This window comes from Trifolium pratense, linkage group LG1, assembly GCF_020283565.1.
Source record: "Trifolium pratense cultivar HEN17-A07 linkage group LG1, ARS_RC_1.1, whole genome shotgun sequence".
NCBI classification, from domain to species: Eukaryota; Viridiplantae; Streptophyta; class Magnoliopsida; order Fabales; family Fabaceae; genus Trifolium; species Trifolium pratense.
The window spans coordinates 17,136,072-17,155,821 of record NC_060059.1 but is presented as its reverse complement, the minus strand read 5'-3'; the positions used below and the strand labels follow the sequence as shown (position 1 = coordinate 17,155,821).

At 33.0% G+C, this 19,750-nt stretch overlaps 1 protein-coding gene across 6 annotated transcripts in view; it reads right to left on the bottom strand.

The window, feature by feature from the left end:
* LOC123898525 (tRNA ligase 1-like) overlaps positions 1–17,930 on the bottom strand; it is a 49,866-nt gene extending 31,936 nt beyond the window's left edge. The window contains exons 1-6 of one of the 6 annotated variants that reach the window (XR_006805335.1): positions 17,648–17,930; positions 17,460–17,515; positions 16,984–17,133; positions 16,195–16,282; positions 15,825–15,946; positions 13,297–15,488 (exon numbers count right to left, since the gene is read on the bottom strand). Coding sequence is in view for 3 of the 6 variants with exons in the window: in XM_045949512.1 (XP_045805468.1) it covers positions 15,456–15,488; positions 15,825–15,946; positions 16,195–16,282; positions 16,393–16,482 (333 nt within the window). In the remaining 3 variants the exon portion in view is untranslated. Of the gene's footprint in view, positions 1–13,296; positions 15,489–15,824; positions 15,947–16,194; positions 16,283–16,392; positions 16,489–16,983; positions 17,134–17,459; positions 17,516–17,647 lie in introns of those variants that run through there. The other 5 variants (XR_006805336.1, XM_045949528.1, XR_006805334.1 and 2 more) reach the window with 5 other exon arrangements.
* Positions 17,931–19,750: the final 1,820 nt, after the last annotated feature.

Below are 19,750 nucleotides of genomic sequence, written 5' to 3'. Positions count from 1 at the left end.
ACCAGAGTTCTTGAGCTTCTACACATGGATTTGATGGAACCTACGCAAACTGAAAGCTTAGGAGGAAAAAGGTATGCCTATGTTGTTGTAAATGATTTCTCTAGATATACCTGGATAAATTTTATTGGAAAGAAATCAGAGACCTTTGACGTATTCAAAGATCTATGTATTCTACTTCAAAGAGAGAAAAACAATGTTGTGTTAAGGATCAGAAGTGATCATGGAAAGGAGTTTGAAAACTCTAGATTCTCTGACTTTTGTGCCTCTGAAGGCATCATCCATGAATTTTCATCTCTCATTACACCACAACAAAATGGTGTAGTAGAAAGAAAGAATAGAATTATACAAGAGTCTGCAAGAGTAATGTTACATGCAAAGAAACTCTCTCATGGTTTTTGGGCAGAAACTATGAACACTGCTTGTCATATTCATAATCGTGTCACCTTGAGATCTGGAACTACATCTACTCTGTATGAATTGTGGAAAGGTAGAAAACCTACTGTTAAGTACTTTCATGTGTTTGGAAGTAAATGTTATATCTTGTCTGATAGAGAACCAAGAACTAAAATGGATCCTAAAAGTGATGAAGGCATATTCTTGGGATACTCAACAAATAGCAGAGCCTACAGAGTATATAACTACAGAACCAAAACCATGATGGAATCTATAAATGTAGTAAAAGATGATATTTCAAGTGAAGTTGTGAAAGATGATACAGAAGATGCTACAGCATCTATCCCAGGTAGTATAGATTCTGAAACTATTGAGGAATTCAAGAATGATACAGAGATTAGTACACTTGAACCAATCTTTGCTACTTCAAAGAAAGGGTCATCCATTCGTACTCAAAAGAATCATCCTACAGATCTGATTATTGGTAATCCTAATCATGGAATTACTACTAGAAGGACACTTGACTTAGTTCCTAATGCTTGTTTTGTTTCTATGTTTGAACCAAAAAAAGTGATGGAAGCCCTCACTGATGAGTTTTGGATAAATGCTATGCAAGAAGAGCTAAATCAGTTCAAGAAGAATGAAGTTTGGGACTTAGTTCCTAGACCAGAAAATACTAATGTGATTGGTACCAAGTGGGTCTACAAGAACAAGTCTATGCTAGAGGGGTATTGTGATGCTGATTGGGCAGGTTGTGCAGATGATAGAAAAGGCACCTCAGGAGCTTGTTTCTTTTTAGGCAACAATCTTATATCTTGGTTCAGCAAGAAACAAAATTGTGTATCTTTATCTACAGCTGAATCAGAGTACATAGCTGCTGGTAGTAGCTGCTCCCAGCTATTATGGATGAAACAAATGTTGTTGGAGTACAATGTGGTACAAGATGCTATGGCATTGTACTGTGATAACCTTAGTGCAATCAATATTTCAAAGAATCCTATCCAACATAGTAGGACGAAGCATATTGATATTAGGCACCATTTTATCGGAGATCTAGTTGAAGAAGGTATTGTGACTCTTGAGCATATTTCAACTGAAGAACAATTGGCTGATATTTTTACTAAGGCTCTAGATGCGGTCCAATTTGAAAAATTGCGAGGCAAACTTGGGATTTGCCTATCTGAAGAGTTATAGCAATTATTGCAAGTGTGGCGTGCAGTTTTCTCTCCAACTTATTTAGTAATGCACGCTGTTATGGGTAATGTTGAAACATCTGAAGATTTGCTAAGAATTGTGTGTTTGTTGATGATAAGGATGTTTCTTGTGGTGAGAAAGTATTTGTCAGAGAAAGTTATGTGGTGTTCTCCCCTGTTGTGTTTAACATTTGTTGGTAATGATATTAGCGCTCCAACTGAGGTCAAAGATGACTTTGTGTTGGAACATGTCAAGAAGAGTGTTCCTGAGAAAGATGCTGCACATGATGCTACAACATCTGCAGCACGGGAAAATTTGGATAACATCGTGATACCCGAGTCTCCAGATGATGTTATTGTTCCTGACAAAGAAAAGGGTTCTGAAGCAACTACTACTGATAATGTTTTTGTTCATGATATCTATGTGATCCCTTATGTTGATGATAGTGGTAAAACTATGTCTGTTCCTTTGAATGTTGATGAATCTGCTGAGAAAGATTCAAATGTTATTTATGTGGACAATCTCAACCTTACTGAGAGGACTCCTGCTTCTAGTACTAGGAGGTTAAGGAGCAATGCTGGTAAAGGTGTAGCTGTTTCTAATGTTCCTGTCAAGACCGCCAAGGAAAAGAAAATCTATGGTCTTAAAAGACAGTGGAGTAAGATTACTAGGCCCTCTGAGCCAAAGAAGAAGCTTTTGAGGAGGAAGACTATTTCCTCTAGTGATTCAGAGTTTGAGGAAGACCAACATGCTACTGCATCGCCTGCAACATCCTCAAAGAAGTCTGTGAAGAAAAAGAGGATCCCTCAAGATGTATCCCCTGTACCCATTGACAACATTTCCTTTCATCGTTTTGAAAATGTTGACAGGTGGAAATTTGTGATAAAAAGAAGGCTTGTTGTGGAAAGGAATTTAAGTGAAGTTTTTTTTACAATGCCAAAAGCTTGTTGATTTGATCAATGCAGCTGGATTGATGAAAACTGCAACTGGGCTCCAACTACTCATTCCAATACTGTGGCTACAGGTTTGGCTAGGTTTATATATGTTGTAGGGACCAGATCACCTTTTGCCTTTGGTTCTTATATTCTTGATGAAACTGTTTTGCATGGTAAGTCATGTATTGTGAAGATGCCTATAGTCTTTCCTACATTGATGTGTGACATTATTCTGGCTCAACATCCTGACCTTTGTACTAAGGCTGGTGTTCCTAGTAAGAGAGGTTGTGATTTGTCTTTTGATTTTAGACTGTTTGAGGGTACACATGTTGCAGACTGTGCTGCATCATCTGTCAATCAGTCAAACTGATGTTTTGCCTAGGAAGCAAATGACTGTTGACCTCAAGGTGTTTTCCAATGTCAGTCCTGGTGTTCTCGATGATAATACAGGTGGTAATACTGAGGTAGAGGAGGAGGACTCTGATGCAAGTCCTTCTATGTGCCCTGCTTATGCTTTATTTGCATGTCCTTTTGGATTTTAATTTGTGGGCTACGCCCTGATGCTCTCTAGTTTGTAACATGTACAATCCATGTATTTTGGCTCCGATAATCCAGGTTTTCTATGCCCTGATGGTCTGTAATGTGCACTTTATGAGTTCTTATGCTCTGATTCTCTCTGCACTCTATGTTTCTCTATGATCTGATAACTCTGTGGAAGTTCTGCTCCTACTGTGTGATACCGACTTTATTTGTCAGAATTTATGGCTAAAAAGGGGGAGTAATATCTGTTGTGCATGGTGTGATGAAGAATGCTATAACATCTAGTATAGCATGTTGTTTTATGATGCATATGTTGAGGGGGAGTGAAGTTTATGCATGTTTTGAGGAGGAGTGAATTTACGCATGTATTGAGGGGGAGTAGAATTTATTTTTCTACTACTTATGACATGCATGTCTGAAGTGTTCATATAGGAATTTATTTTTCCTATTTTCTGTGGCGTTGCTTAATTATTAAGGAGTTTGTTTCTCCGATCTTGAATCCACTATGTGAGAGTTTATTTCTCTCTATCTGTACTTTGAGGCTAAGATGTGTTATGTTCCGCTGTTGCATGCCTCTGATGCTTACGTGCTAGCTATCTTTTCATCTGATGAATTTCTTACCTTCTTTCTTAGTTGTGTGCTTATGTTGACTCGAAGGAAAGTTTAAATAGCTTAGCATCGTTCTACTTTCTTTCCTAGTTGTGTGCTTACGGTGACTCGAAGGAAAGTTTAGACTGTATCTCTCTATGCACTGGCCTAAGGTTGTTTTAGCCAAAATTTGCCAAAGGGGGAGATTGTTGGTGTTTTGATTGGCTACATTTTGCAAAAGCCAACCAGCCAGATGCTGGACTGAGATGCTGTAGCATTATAGTACAGCATACTGAAGCTCTGTTTTCGTGCAGAATTTTTATTTCAAATCTGAGTCAAGATTTGCTCCAATTATATATTCAGGCACGTGCGTCTGGGCAAAACGAGCCTTGCTCAGCAAGTTTTATTGAAGTCGGCTGAAGGAATGTTATTTAAAACAAAAATATAATTATATTATATTTTTAGCGTTTTTTTTGTTTGGTACAACATGAATTATATTTCTGGAAATAATTTAGGGTTGGCCACAATTCCTACAGCTGTACATGTCTGAAGACCTAACTTGGACATCAAGACAATTGAAGACTATAAATATGTGAAGCCTCAAGCTATTCTACTCATGTATTCTAAACCGTGTTGTTTACAAAGTGTGAGTTTTTAAGGTTTAGAGTTTGTGTCTTTTGTCAGCCTTTCTTGTGTCAATTTGATGCAAGTTTAGGACTGTGTTTTGGTTGTTAATTGTAAGCTACTCCTAAGCTTTGAAGCATGGAGTTAGTGTGTGTGATTCACTCATAAGCTTTTAAGCAAGAGTGTGGTCTAGTTTCTAGGAGAGTGTCTCCATCTTGATTATTATTATTGACAGCAACATGGTACGTGTTGTTAGAGGGAATTTGGGACGGGGTCTCATTATCTAAGAGGTTCTTAGATAGGATTGCACGGGTAGTGTCTAGGTGATAAGTCAAGTACCGGGTGTTGGTCGAGGGCTTTGAACTAGAGCTATTATAGTGGATTCATTCCTGGATTGGTATCCCCCAGAGTAGGTGACGTTGCACTGAACTGGGTTAACAACTATCTGTCTTATTTATTATTCTGCAGTTTATTTATTTATTTTCTGTGTTCTGCGACTGTCTTGCTGCAACGTATGCTATAGCATCTTGTGCAGCATTGTGTTCACTGCGTGCCGGATTTCATTTTCCATCAGGGACATTATATTTTTTTCATAAGGGTTATTCTATTTTTTCCATCGGGTCATTCTATTTCATAGAATTTATAACAGTACAGGTTCACATACCATATATTTTCCATCAGCGACATCTTATTTTTTTCCATCAGGGTCATGCTATTTTTCCATCGGGTCATTTGATTTCATAGAATTTAAAACAAAGTAGGCAGCAGACTATCTATTTTCATTCGATTAAGAGTCACAGTTCCATCATCATCCCATTTATTGAACCGTATAGGTTCAAATACCATATATTTTCCATCAGTGACATTATATTTTTTCCATAAGGGTTATTCTATTTTTTCCATCGGGTCATTCTATTTCATAGAATTTATAACTGTACAGGTTCACATACCATATATTTTCCATCAGTGACATTTTATTTTTTCCATCAGGGTCATGCTATTTTTCCATCGGGTCATTTGATTTCATAGAATTTAAAACAAAGTAGGCAGCATGCTATCTATTTTCATTCGATTAAGAGTCACAGTTCCATCATCATCCCATTTATTGAACCGTATAGGTTGAAATACCATAGATTTTCCATTAGGGACATTCTATTTTTTCCATCAGGGTCATTCTATTTTTTTCATCGGGTCATTCTATTTCATAGAATTTAAAACAAAGTAGGCTTTCTATTTTCATTCTAAGTGTCACAGTACAATCATATATTTTCCATCAGGGACATTTTATTTTTTCCATTGGGTCATTCTATTTTTTAGAATTTAAAACAAAGTAGTCTTTCTATTTTCATTCTATTCTATTAAAGGTCACAGTACCATCATACCATTTATCGAACAGTATAGGTTCAAATACCATATATTTTCCATCAGGGACATTATATTTTTTCCATAAGGGTTATTCTATTTTTTCCATCGGGTCATTCTATTTCATAGAATTTATAATTGTACAGGTTCACATACCATATATTTTCCATCAGCGACATTTTATTTTTTCCATCAGGGTCATGCTATTTTTCCATCGGGTCATCTGATTTCATATAATTTAAAACAAAGTAGGCAGCAGGCTATCTATTTCCAGTCGATTAAGAGTCACAGTTCTATCATCATCCCATTTATTGAACCGTATATATTCAAATACCATATATTTTCCATCGGGTTATTCTATTTCATAGAATTTATAACTGAACTGGTTCACATAACATATATTCTCCATCAGCGACATTTTATTTTTTCCATCAGGGTCATGCTATTTTTCCATCGGATCATTTGATTTCATAGAATTTAAAACAAAGTAGGCAGCAGACTATCTATTTTCATTCGATTAAGAGTCACAGTTCCATCATCATCCCATTTATTGAACCGTATAGGTTCAAATACCATATATTTTCCATCAGGGACATTATATTTTTTCCATCAGGGTCATTCTTTTTTTTTTTCGGGTCATTCTATTTCATAGAATTTATAACTGTACAGGCTCACATACCATATATTTTCCATCGGCGACATTTTATTTCTTCCATTAGGGTTATGCTATTTTTCCATCGGGTCATTTGATTTCATAGAATTTAAAACAAAGTAGGCAGCATGCTATCTGTTAGAATATAGAAAATATTATATTATTTGTTGAGAAAATATCTCTATGATTTGGTTTGTTTATTCTTAGCCCTATAATAAAGGGATTTAGTTTAGATTTAAGTTTATTCACTTGGTTATAAATACCAAGGTAGTCATACTATTTTATTCATGTAAATAGTAATGTAAATATTGTAATTAGGGTTATTGACATCATTATCAATAATATTTTATTGTTCCTTATTATTTCCTCCTATTCTTTTCACCTAAATTCCCCAAATTTCAACATGGTATCAGAGCCATGGTATCCACCTTGAAACATAATTCCGCTGCAATTTTCCCCGAGATTTAACTCTCGATTATTCTTCGTTTTACTTACCTTTTTGTTCATATATGCTTTACTTAACCTTTTTTTTCATATAAACCCTAGCCGTCATTAGAATTTATTTTTATTTTGTTCCACACCTTTGTGGTTCTTGTTTACCCATTTGCTTTCTTTTCTAACCCTTATTGATATGTTACTTAACACATGCAGTCACATGCCAATTTTCCATGAATCCTTTACCTTTAACCACCGTTTTTTCCCAAGATTGATCATCAGTCTCTCTTGATCTTGTTTTGGTGGCCTAATTACCTGTTTTGTGATACCTTAATCTGCGGGCATACCCCGTTTGTGATCCCTTAATCCGCGGGCATACCCCGTTTGTGATCCCTTAATTTGCGGGCATACCCCGTTTGTTATCCCTTAATCCGCGGGCATACCCCGTTTGTGATCCCTTAATCCGCGGGCATACCTCGTTTGTGATACCTTAATCCGCGGGCATACCCCGTTTGTTTTCCCTTAATCCGCGGGCATACCCCGTTTGTGATACGTTAATCCGCGGGCATACCCCGTTTGTGATACTTTAATATGCGGACATTTTTACTTAATTTGATATGGATTCATCTCTTCGGTCGCTGCTTTACTACTTCTTTGATTGCTGCTCTTTATGGCTTGATATCAATGGATTTAATTTATTTTTAGGGTTAATTTTGTAACAAGCTTAAAGCTTAGTAAGCTTTAGCTTGAGGGGGAGTGTTAGAATATAGAAAATATTATATTATTTGTTGAGAAAATATCTCTATGATTTGGTTTGTTTATTCTTAGCCCTATAATAAAGGGATTTAGTTTAGATTTAAGTTTATTCACTTGGTTATAAATACCAAGGTAGTCATACTATTTTATTCATGTAAATAGTAATGTAAATATTGTAATTAGGGTTATTGACATCATTATCAATAATATTTTATTGTTCCTTATTATTTCCTCCTATTCTTTTCACCTAAATTCCCCAAATTTCAACACTATCTATTTTCATTCGATTAAGAGTCACAGTTACATCATCATCCCATTTATTGAACCGTATAGGTTCAAATACCATAGATTTTCCATCAGAGACATTCTATTTTTTCCATCAGGGTCATTCTATTTTTTTCATCGAGTCATTCTATTTCATAGAATTTAAAACAAAGTAGGCTTTCTATTTTCATTTGATTAAGTGTCACAGTACAATCATATAATTTCCACCCGGGACATTTTATTTTTTCCATTGGGTCATTCTATTTTTTAGAATTTAAAACAAAGTAGTCTTTCTATTTTCATTCTATTCTATTAAAGGTCACAGTACCATCATACCATTTATCGAACAGTATAGGTTCAAATACTATATATTTTCCATCAGGGACATTATTTTTTTTTCATAAGGGTTATTCTATTTTTTCCATCGGGTCATTCTATTTCATAGATTTTATAACTGTACTGGTTCACATAACATATATTTTCCATCAGCGACATTTTATTTTTTCCATCAGGGTTATGCTATTTTTCCATCGGGTCATTTGATTTCATATAATTTAAAACAAAGTATGCAGCAGGCTATCTATTTTCAGTCGATTAAGAGTCACAGTTCTATCATCATCCCATTTATTGAACCGTATATGTTCAAATACCATATATTTTCCATCAGGGACATTATATTTTTTTCCATAAGGGTTATTCTATTTTTTCCATCGGGTCATTCTATTTCATAGAATTTATAACTGTACAGGTTCACATACCATATATTTTCCATCAGCGACATTTTATTTCTTCCATCAGGGTCAAGCTATTTTTCCATCGGGTCATTTGATTTCATAGAATTTAAAACAAAGTAGGCAGCATGCTATCTATTTTCATTCGATTAAGAGTCACAGTTCCATCATCATCCCATTTATTGAATCGTATAGGTTGAAATACCATAGATTTTCCATCAGGGACATTCTATTTTTTCCATCAGGGTCATTCTATTTTTTTCATCGGGTCATTCTATTTCATAGAATTTAAAACAAAGTAGGCTTTCTATTTTCATTCTAAGTGTCACAGTACAATCATATATTTGCCATCAGGGACATTTTATTTTTTCCATTGGGTCATTCTATTTTTTAGAATTTAAAACAAAGTAGTCTTTCTATTTTCATTCTATTCTATTAAAGGTCACAGTACCATCATACCATTTATCGAACAGTATAGGTTCAAATACCATATATTTTCCATCAGGGACATTATATTTTTTCCATAAGGGTTATTCTATTTTTTCCATCGGGTCATTCTATTTCATAGAATTTATAACTGTACAGGTTCACATACCATATATTTTCCATCAGCGACATTTTATTTTTTCCATCAGGGTCATGCTATTTTTCCATCGGGTCATTTGATTTCATAGAATTTAAAACAAAGTAGGCAGCATGCTATCTATTTTCATTCGATTAAGAGTCACAGTTCCATCATCATCCCATTTATTGAACCGTATAGGTTGAAATACCATAGATTTTCCATTAGGGACATTCTATTTTTTCCATCAGGGTCATTCTATTTTTTTCATCGGGTCATTCTATTTCATAGAATTTAAAACAAAGTAGGCTTTCTATTTTCATTCTAAGTGTCACAGTACAATCATATATTTTCCATCAGGGACATTTTATTTTTTCCATTGGGTCATTCTATTTTTTAGAATTTAAAACAAAGTAGTCTTTCTATTTTCATTCTATTCTATTAAAGGTCACAGTACCATCATACCATTTATCGAACAGTATAGGTTCAAATACCATATATTTACCATCAGGGACATTATATTTTTTCCATAAGGGTTATTCTATTTTTTCCATCGGGTCATTCTATTTCATAGAATTTATAATTGTACAGGTTCACATACCATATATTTTCCATCAGCGACATTTTATTTTTTCCATCAGGGTCATGCTATTTTTCCATCGGGTCATCTGATTTCATATAATTTAAAACAAAGTAGGCAGCAGGCTATCTATTTCCAGTCGATTAAGAGTCACAGTTCTATCATCATCCCATTTATTGAACCGTATATATTCAAATACCATATATTTTCCATCGGGTTATTCTATTTCATAGAATTTATAACTGAACTGGTTCACATAACATATATTCTCCATCAGCGACATTTTATTTTTTCCATCAGGGTCATGCTATTTTTCCATCGGATCATTTGATTTCATAGAATTTAAAACAAAGTAGGCAGCAGACTATCTATTTTCATTCGATTAAGAGTCACAGTTCCATCATCATCCCATTTATTGAACCGTATAGGTTCAAATACCATATATTTTCCATCAGGGACATTATATTTTTTCCATCAGGGTCATTCTATTTTTTTTTCGGGTCATTCTATTTCATAGAATTTATAACTGTACAGGCTCACATACCATATATTTTCCATCGGCGACATTTTATTTCTTCCATTAGGGTTATGCTATTTTTCCATCGGGTCATTTGATTTCATAGAATTTAAAACAAAGTAGGCAGCATGCTATCTATTTTCATTCGATTAAGAGTCACAGTTACATCATCATCCCATTTATTGAACCGTATAGGTTCAAATACCATAGATTTTCCATCAGAGACATTCTATTTTTTCCATCAGGGTCATTCTATTTTTTTCATCGGGTCATTCTATTTCATAGAATTTAAAACAAAGTAGGCTTTCTATTTTCATTTGATTAAGTGTCACGGTACAATCATATAATTTCCACCCGGGACATTTTATTTTTTCCATTGGGTCATTCTATTTTTTAGAATTTAAAACAAAGTAGTCTTTCTATTTTCATTCTATTCTATTAAAGGTCACAGTACCATCATACCATTTATCGAACAGTATAGGTTCAAATACTATATATTTTCCATCAGGGACATTATTTTTTTTTCATAAGGGTTATTCTATTTTTTCCATCGGGTCATTCTATTTCATAGATTTTATAACTGTACTGGTTCACATAACATATATTTTCCATCAGCGACATTTTATTTTTTCCATCAGGGTTATGCTATTTTTCCATCGGGTCATTTGATTTCATATAATTTAAAACAAAGTATGCAGCAGGCTATCTATTTTCAGTCGATTAAGAGTCACAGTTCTATCATCATCCCATTTATTGAACCGTATATGTTCAAATACCATATATTTTCCATCAGGGACATTATATTTTTTTCCATAAGGGTTATTCTATTTTTTCCATCGGGTCATTCTATTTCATAGAATTTATAACTGTACAGGTTCACATACCATATATTTTCCATCAGCGACATTTTATTTCTTCCATCAGGGTCAAGCTATTTTTCCATCGGGTCATTTGATTTCATAGAATTTAAAACAAAGTAGGCAGCATGCTATCTATTTTCATTCGATTAAGAGTCACAGTTCCATCATCATCCCATTTATTGAATCGTATAGGTTGAAATACCATAGATTTTCCATCAGGGACATTCTATTTTTTCCATCAGGGTCATTCTATTTTTTTCATCGGGTCATTCTATTTCATAGAATTTAAAACAAAGTAGGCTTTCTATTTTCATTCTAAGTGTCACAGTACAATCATATATTTGCCATCAGGGACATTTTATTTTTTCCATTGGGTCATTCTATTTTTTAGAATTTAAAACAAAGTAGTCTTTCTATTTTCATTCTATTCTATTAAAGGTCACAGTACCATCATACCATTTATCGAACAGTATAGGTTCAAATACCATATATTTTCCATCAGGGACATTATATTTTTTCCATAAGGGTTATTCTATTTTTTCCATCGGGTCATTCTATTTCATAGAATTTATAACTGTACAGGTTCACATACCATATATTTTCCATCAGCGACATTTTATTTTTTCCATCAGGGTCATGCTATTTTTCCATCGGGTCATTTGATTTCATAGAATTTAAAACAAAGTAGGCAGCATGCTATCTATTTTCATTCGATTAAGAGTCACAGTTCCATCATCATCCCATTTATTGAACCGTATAGGTTCAAATACCATATATTTTCCATCAGGGACATTCTATTTTTACCATCAGGGTCATTCTATTTTTTTCATCGGGTCATTCTATTTCATAGAATTTAAAACAAAGTAGACTTTCTATTTTCATTCGATTAAATGTCACAGTACAATCATATAATTTCCATCAGGGACATTTTATTTTTTCCATATTGGATCATTCTATTTTTTTGAATTTAAAACAAATCAGTCTTTCTATTTTCATTCTATTAAAGGTCACAGTACCATCATACCATTTATCGAACGGTATAGGTTCAAATACCATATATTTTCCATCAGGGACATTATATTTTTTTCATAAGGGTTATTCTATTTTTTCCATCGGGTCATTCTATTTCATAGAATTTAAAACAAAGTAGGCTTTCTATTTTCATTTGATTAAGTGTCACAGTACAATCATATAATTTCCACCCGGGACATTATATTTTTTCCATTGGGTCATTCTATTTTTTAGAATTTAAAACAAAGTAGTCTTTCTATTTTCATTCTATTCTATTAAAGGTCACAGTACCATCATACCATTTATCGAACAGTATAGGTTCAAATACTATATATTTTCCATCAGGGACATTATATTTTTTTCATAAGGGTTATTCTATTTTTTCCATCGGGTCATTCTATTTCATAGATTTTATAACTGTACTGGTTCACATAACATTATTTTCCATCAGCGACATTTTATTTTTTCCATCAGGGTTATGCTATTTTTCCATCGGGTCATTTGATTTCATATAATTTAAAACAAAGTATGCAGCAGGCTATCTATTTTCAGTCGATTAAGAGTCACAGTTCTATCATCATCCCATTTATTGAACCGTATATGTTCAAATACCATATATTTTCCATCAGGGACATTATATTTTTTTCCATAAGGGTTATTCTATTTTTTCCATCGGGTCATTCTATTTCATAGAATTTATAACTGTACAGGTTCACATACCATATATTTTCCATCAGCGACATTTTATTTCTTCCATCAGGGTCAAGCTATTTTTCCATCGGGTCATTTGATTTCATAGAATTTAAAACAAAGTAGGGCGCATGCTATCTATTTTCATTCGATTAAGAGTCACAGTTCCATCATCATCCCATTTATTGAACCGTATAGGTTCAAATACCATATATTTTCCATCAGGGACATTATATTTTTTCCATCAGGGTAATTCTATTTTTTTCATCGGGTCATTCTATTTCGTAGAATTTAAAACAAAGTAGGCTTTCTATTTTCATTCGATTAAGTGTCACAGTACAATCATATATTTTCCATCAGGGACATTTTATTTTTTCCATTGGGTCATTCTATTTTTTAGAATTTAAAACAAAGTAGTCTTTCTATTTTCATTCTATTAAAGGTCACAGTACCATCATAGCATTTATCGAACAGTATAGGTTCAAATACCATATATTTTCCATCAGAGACATTATATTTTTCCCATAAGGGTTATTCTATTTTTTCCATCGGGTCATTCTATTTCATAGAATTTATAACCGTACAGGTTCACATACCATAAATTTTCCATCAGGGTCATGCTATTTTTCCATCAGGTCATTTGATTTCATATAATTTAAAACAAGGTAGGCAGCAGGCTATCTATTTTCATTCGATTAAGAGTCACAGTTCTATCATCATCCCATTTATTGAACCGTATATGTTCAAATACCATATATTTTCCATCAGGGACATTATATTTTTTCCATAAGGGTTATTCTATTTTTCCTTCGGGTCATTCTATTTCATAGAATTTATAACTGTACAGGCTCACATACCATATATTTTCCATCTGCGACATTTTATTTCTTCCATTAGGGTTATGCTATTTTTCCATCGGGTCATTTGATTTCATAGAATTTAAAACAAAGTAGGCAGCATGCTATCTATTTTCATTCGATTAAGAGTCACAGTTCCATCATCATCCCATTTATTGAACCGTGTAGGTTCAAATACCATATATTTTCCATCAGAGACATTCTATTTTTTCCATCAGGGTCATTCAATTTTTTCCATCGGGTCATTCTATTTCATAGAATTTAAAACAAAGTAGGCTTTCTATTTTCATTCGATTAAGTGTCACAGTACAATCATATATTTTCCATGAGGGATATTTTATTTTTTCATTGGGTCAATCTATTTTTTAGAATTTAAAACAAGGTAGTCTTTCTATTTTCATTCTATTAAAGGTCACAGTACCATCATCATACCATTTATCGAACAGTATAGGTTCAAATACCATATATTTTCCATCAGGGAGATTATATTTTTTTCATAAGGGTTATTCTATTTTTTCCATCGGGTCATTCTATTTCATAGAATTTATAACTGTACAGGTTCACATACCATATATTTTCCATCAGCGACATTTCATTTTTTTCCATCAGGGTCATGCTATTTTTCCATCGGGTCATTTGATTTCATAGAATTTAAAACAAAGTAGGCAGCAGGCTATCTATTTTCATTTGATTAAGAGTCACAGTTCCATCATCATCCCATTTATTGAACCGTATCGGTTCAAATGTCATATATTTTCCATTAGGTACATTCTATTTTTTCCATCAGGGTCATTCTATTTCATAGATTTTAAAACAAAGTAGGCTTTCTATTTTCATTCGATTAAGTGTCACAATACAATCATATATTTTCCATCAGGGACATTTTGTTTTTTCCTCTGGGTCATTCTATTTTTTAGAATTTAAAACAAAGTAGTCTTTCTATTTTCATTCTATTAAAGGTCACAGTACCATCATCATACCATTTATCGAACAGTATAGGTTCAAATACCATATATTTTCCATCAGGGACATTATATTTTTTCCATAAGGGTTATTCTATTTTTTCCATCGGGTCATTCTATTTCATAAAATTTATAACTGTATAGGTTCACATACCATATATTTTCCATCAGCGAAATTTTATTTTTTCCATCAGGGTCATGCTATTTTTCCATCGGGTCGTTTGATTTCATAGAATTTAAAACAAAGTAGGCAGCAGGCTATCTATTTTCATTCGATTAAGAGTCACAGTTCCATCATCATCCCATTTATTGAACCGTATAGGTTCAAATACCATATATTTTCCATTAGGTACATTCTATTTTTTCCATCAGGGTCATTCTTCTTTTTCCCTCCGGTCATTTTATTATATAGAATTTAAAACAAAGTAGTCTTTCTATTTTCATTCGATTAAGGGTCACGGTACGATCATCCTACCATTTATCGAACCGTATAGGTTCTAATACCATATATTTTCCATTTGGGACATTCTATTTTTTCCATCGGGTCATTCTATTTTATAGAATTTAAAATAAAGTAGGCTTTCTATTTTCATTCCATTAAGGGTCACATTATCATCATCATCCCATTTATCGAAACGTATAGGTTCAAATACCATATATTTTCCATCAGGGACATTCTATTTTTTCCATCAGGGTCATTCTATTTTTTCCATCAGGTCAGTCTATTTCATTAAATTTAAAACAAAGTAGGCTTTCTATTTTTATTTTTTAAAAAAAATCATTGTCTATCAAATTCCATTTCATCATATATGTGGAGCATGAGACACAATGTCAAGTTAAATAAATAGTGCTAACTTAACATTCAAACCTGGTATAGATACGTCCACAATTTCATCAAGATCCCTGCATACAGAAGTTGCAGTACCTTCCTCGCATTAGGCTTCATAGGCAGCAATGAAGGAAGAGGCTGATTTTCTACATTTACATAAAGGTTCTCAATCAAAAAGTTTTATTATTATATTATATTTTATTATATATTACTATATAGAAAAAAAAAAAACTGATCTCACAGACCAGAAATCTCTAAGAACTTAATAAATAGAATACCAATCCATCAGATTTTAATCACATAATAATTACACATTTCATAAAACAATAGGTATTCAGTGTTTCTAAATCTAATGCAACACTAATTCATTTCAGTTTATCAAATTATTTGAAGATAGCTGGTTTAAAAGAAATTATATCATACTTGAGTCATTTATAGAAGTTGAATAATAAAGAACGCCTATTTAAATACTAAATGTTCACCTTGTTGAGAACAACCACACGTGATTTGTTGGTAATCGCCATTTTATGCAAAAAGAGATTATCGCGAGTAGAATAGAACTTTGGCTTTCCATTGCCCAATTCAGTAACTGCTGTAGCCACTACTGCTCAGAGAAAGAAATGCCAATGAATATATGATAGGAAATAATACTACATCATACAATTCCAAAAACAAATTTAAGTCTATTTTATACATAAAATTTGGGCTAATTTTGTTGACACGGTAAAAGTCATCCTTTTGTAGATAACAATATGAATTTTACTTTCCAATTTGTAATGTATTTTGAAATTTGGAATGTGTTTTTCAAATGAATCTAAAAACACTATACTATTTAAAATAACATGAATTTACCATAGTCTTCATGAGGACGCTGTCCATGGTCTCCAAGAACAGCAGCTACTAATTCCATTGATATGCACATATGCTTTCTATGGTTTCTCTGAAAGAGAAGAAAATAGTAAAGTTCACTTCTTCAGCTTGAACACAACTAATGATAAATTAAATGAAGGTAGTAATAGAATACTACAGTATATCAATTTATAGTTATACAGTGAATTCAATTAACAGCCACATGAACTGGAAAGTGTGTTGGGAACTGGGAAGGGGAGAATGACTTCTGTCAAAATGATCATAAACCATGTATTGAAAAGCTGTCATATTATTCATAAGCTAATCATTTACACACTTTAATCATCAGCCATGCAGGTGGTCAGAAATAAAAACAGGCATAATCAACAAAAAAAAGAGGTTACATAAAGTGGAATAATGAAGTAAATGCATTCAGAAATCATTCTGATAATTTCATGCTATATGCCATTTGCTGATGACCATCAATCATAACAAAGGAGAGAAAACATTAATTGCAAAGTAAATAGAAAGAGGGAACATAAAAAAAGACATAATCTCTTGTGAGCATACAAATTTCCAAAACTGTTTTTTGAATAAGATCCACACTCATGAACCGCATACATAAAAAGAGAGCCAGAGTGTTTAAGTGAAACACACAAATCAATAAAATCAAGTCCACCACTGAAACAATCCAATCAAAGTTCGTCTAACTAGTATGCAGTTAATCCCAACAACAACAACAAAAAACTAGTTACAAAATTGTATGCAAATACAACACTACAACTACCATACCTCTAATGTAGCCAAACCTTTTGATACCAACTCAATCATCCTTGACCTTGTACTGATAAGTAAAAGCTTCAAGAAGGTGTTGAAACAAAATTGCCTTACCACCCAACACTCTGGTGAAGGAAGTTTAAGTATGTAGTCTTTAGTGTCAAACTGAGAAGAGTAAATAGAAAGTATTGGTTAAGAGAAAATGTGAAACAATTATTAAATACACATATGTTTATTAGAAATGTTTCAAGAAACAAGAGATTTACAAAGAGTTAACCATCATCTATGTAAACAGGTTATTCAAAAAACAGAAAAAACTCCCAATCTATTCTTAAGCTTCAACTTCAATCATCTTTAGATTTCAAGATATCATCAACAAGATTTAATTTTCTCTTAATTTTTGGTTATTATAATATGGCCATCTTATTTTCTCTTAATTTTTGATTTTTTGAAACTACAAACAAAGCAAACAAATTTGTGCTCGTACGTACCCAAGAAACAAGATGTAGTTTTGGAACTACAAACACCCAAAGCTGTTGCCAAAAACCTAACATTTGAACAAGAAAATACACAGCAAAAAAATAGGGTAAACATCCATGTTCGAAGAATTGATAATTGATTTTTGAAATTACCAAGAATTGATAGAAAAAGAAAAGGGGAAAAGGGATAATGACTTCACCAAAATTAAATTCGTCTGATTTCTTCGCAAGCGGTGAGAGATTGAGCGATTTCTTTCGTGATTCGTGACGGTGGCAAGTTGATTCATTGAATCCTGTTCGTGACGGTGGACGGTGGAGCTTGAGAGAGGCGGTGAATTCGTGACGGTGGCAAGTTGATTCATTGAATCCTGTCCGTCACGGTGGGGAAAGGAGCTTGAGAGAGGCGGTGAATTGGACTAGGGTTACATTGTGTTTCTCTCTCTTCTCTTCTCTTAAAATTAAAACCAAGTCCCAACGGAAACTATTTTTTGTATCGTATACTAATAGTAGTATATACTACCGTTTGGCCGCTTATGCATCGTAAATTAAATTTTATGATATTTTATAAGTTTATACTAGTAAAAATTGTAATTTTATAAGTCAATTTATCATAAACTAACATGACAAATTTATAATAATATATAAAAATTGCATAAGTTGTTTGCATAAACTCTAAATAAGAGGAAAAAAGTCAGGCCAAACAAACCCTAAATAGTTATTTGCTTTAGTTAGTTTTTTAATTTTAGCGAAGATAAAAAACAACATAATGAAAACAAATAGAAACCTAAAAGTTTTTAAAAACGTTTAAATATATAAAAAGTATATACTACTAAATAATATTTAAATATATAAAAAATTAATTAAAAACATTTTGATCCGATTGAACCTTGGTCCAATCGATTGAACTTTGAACCCGTAAACATACCAATTCAATGACCAGTCTGATTGCGTTGGAATGAAAACAAATAGAAACCAAAAATACTTAGATGAGATGACGCGGATCCCTTCTAATCTTAAATAAGGTTCTGGTGTTTGTGCTTCATAGCTTTCATGAGATAAAGCTTCACTCTAAAACTGTTAATTCCGTCCTACTATTACTGTGTCGTAGTTAGTTAGTCATAGGACTCATAACTGTTACGGTAGATAGTTAAACTTCACTTGGTTGACCGTAACTAAAATTGGGTTAAGTAACCGATGGCGAACTCTATAAATATTTGTAGGTATCGTTTGGCCTAGCTTTTTTTCATTTTCTTTTTAACCGTCTTCTCATTGCGCACGTTGAACCTCATCGTGGGTACGATGGTGCGTTGCTTTATTTCATTTTTGCCATTTTTTTGTGCTTTTTCCACTTTTCTTGTTTCTGGTCCTTGTGTCTTCACTTTTCTCGATATTTGATTGCTTTTAGTCTTTAATTACTATAAAAACTATACTAATCTACTACTAAAAAAATCATATAATTGACTGTCATCACCGTTACACGCCCAAACCAGAGATCGAATCGAAGATCTTGGTTGAATTAGGAGAGACCCGTGTCATCTCAGCGTTCGGACTCAAGACAAAAAAAATAATGTGACATACCTCATTTCTTCCTTCTTCATCAAGCTTCCTCCACCCGTCATGTTCATGGAAACAAAAAATGGTGACTATTTGTGTGTTCCTCTTGATGAGAGCTTTCATATGAACATGATAGTTTTCCAAAATGTGCAACTTTGGTGAGTCTCCTCGTTCCTTCTCCGTGGTAATGATAATTTTTTTGCTTCGATACGTCCATTTTCTTTTCTTCCTATTCATATTTCTTCTTACATGTTTTGAGTTTTCCCATTTGCTTTCATTTGTCTATCTTCTTCTTCTTCTTCTTCAATGTGATTAGTATCTTTCTTTTATTTTAATTTAATTGCTCAATTTATACTTCAAAACTTAAAAAGACCAATTTTTATTTGAGACTCTAAGCCATCTTTCTTATAAATCCAACTGGGTATTTTTGTAGATCATGTTTAATCAATGTACTTATTTTTATTAGGTTTAAATAAGTGATTAATTCCTGCAATTGTAGTACATTAGTATCTGCATTTTGAAAAAATTTGCTTTAGGTTCAAACAGTCAGTCTACCATTTAAAAAAGAGAAGTCAAAGTAATAGTTCACTACATAAGTACCACTACTCTTATTAAGCTCAAATCGAATCAAAGCTCGACAACATGTTCGTGCAATCTTCTTGGTTCTTTAACACGATCACTCTGCTCCAAATGTTTTTTAGCTCTCTAATTCTGCATAGAATAGAACAAACTATTTAACGTTTAAATGT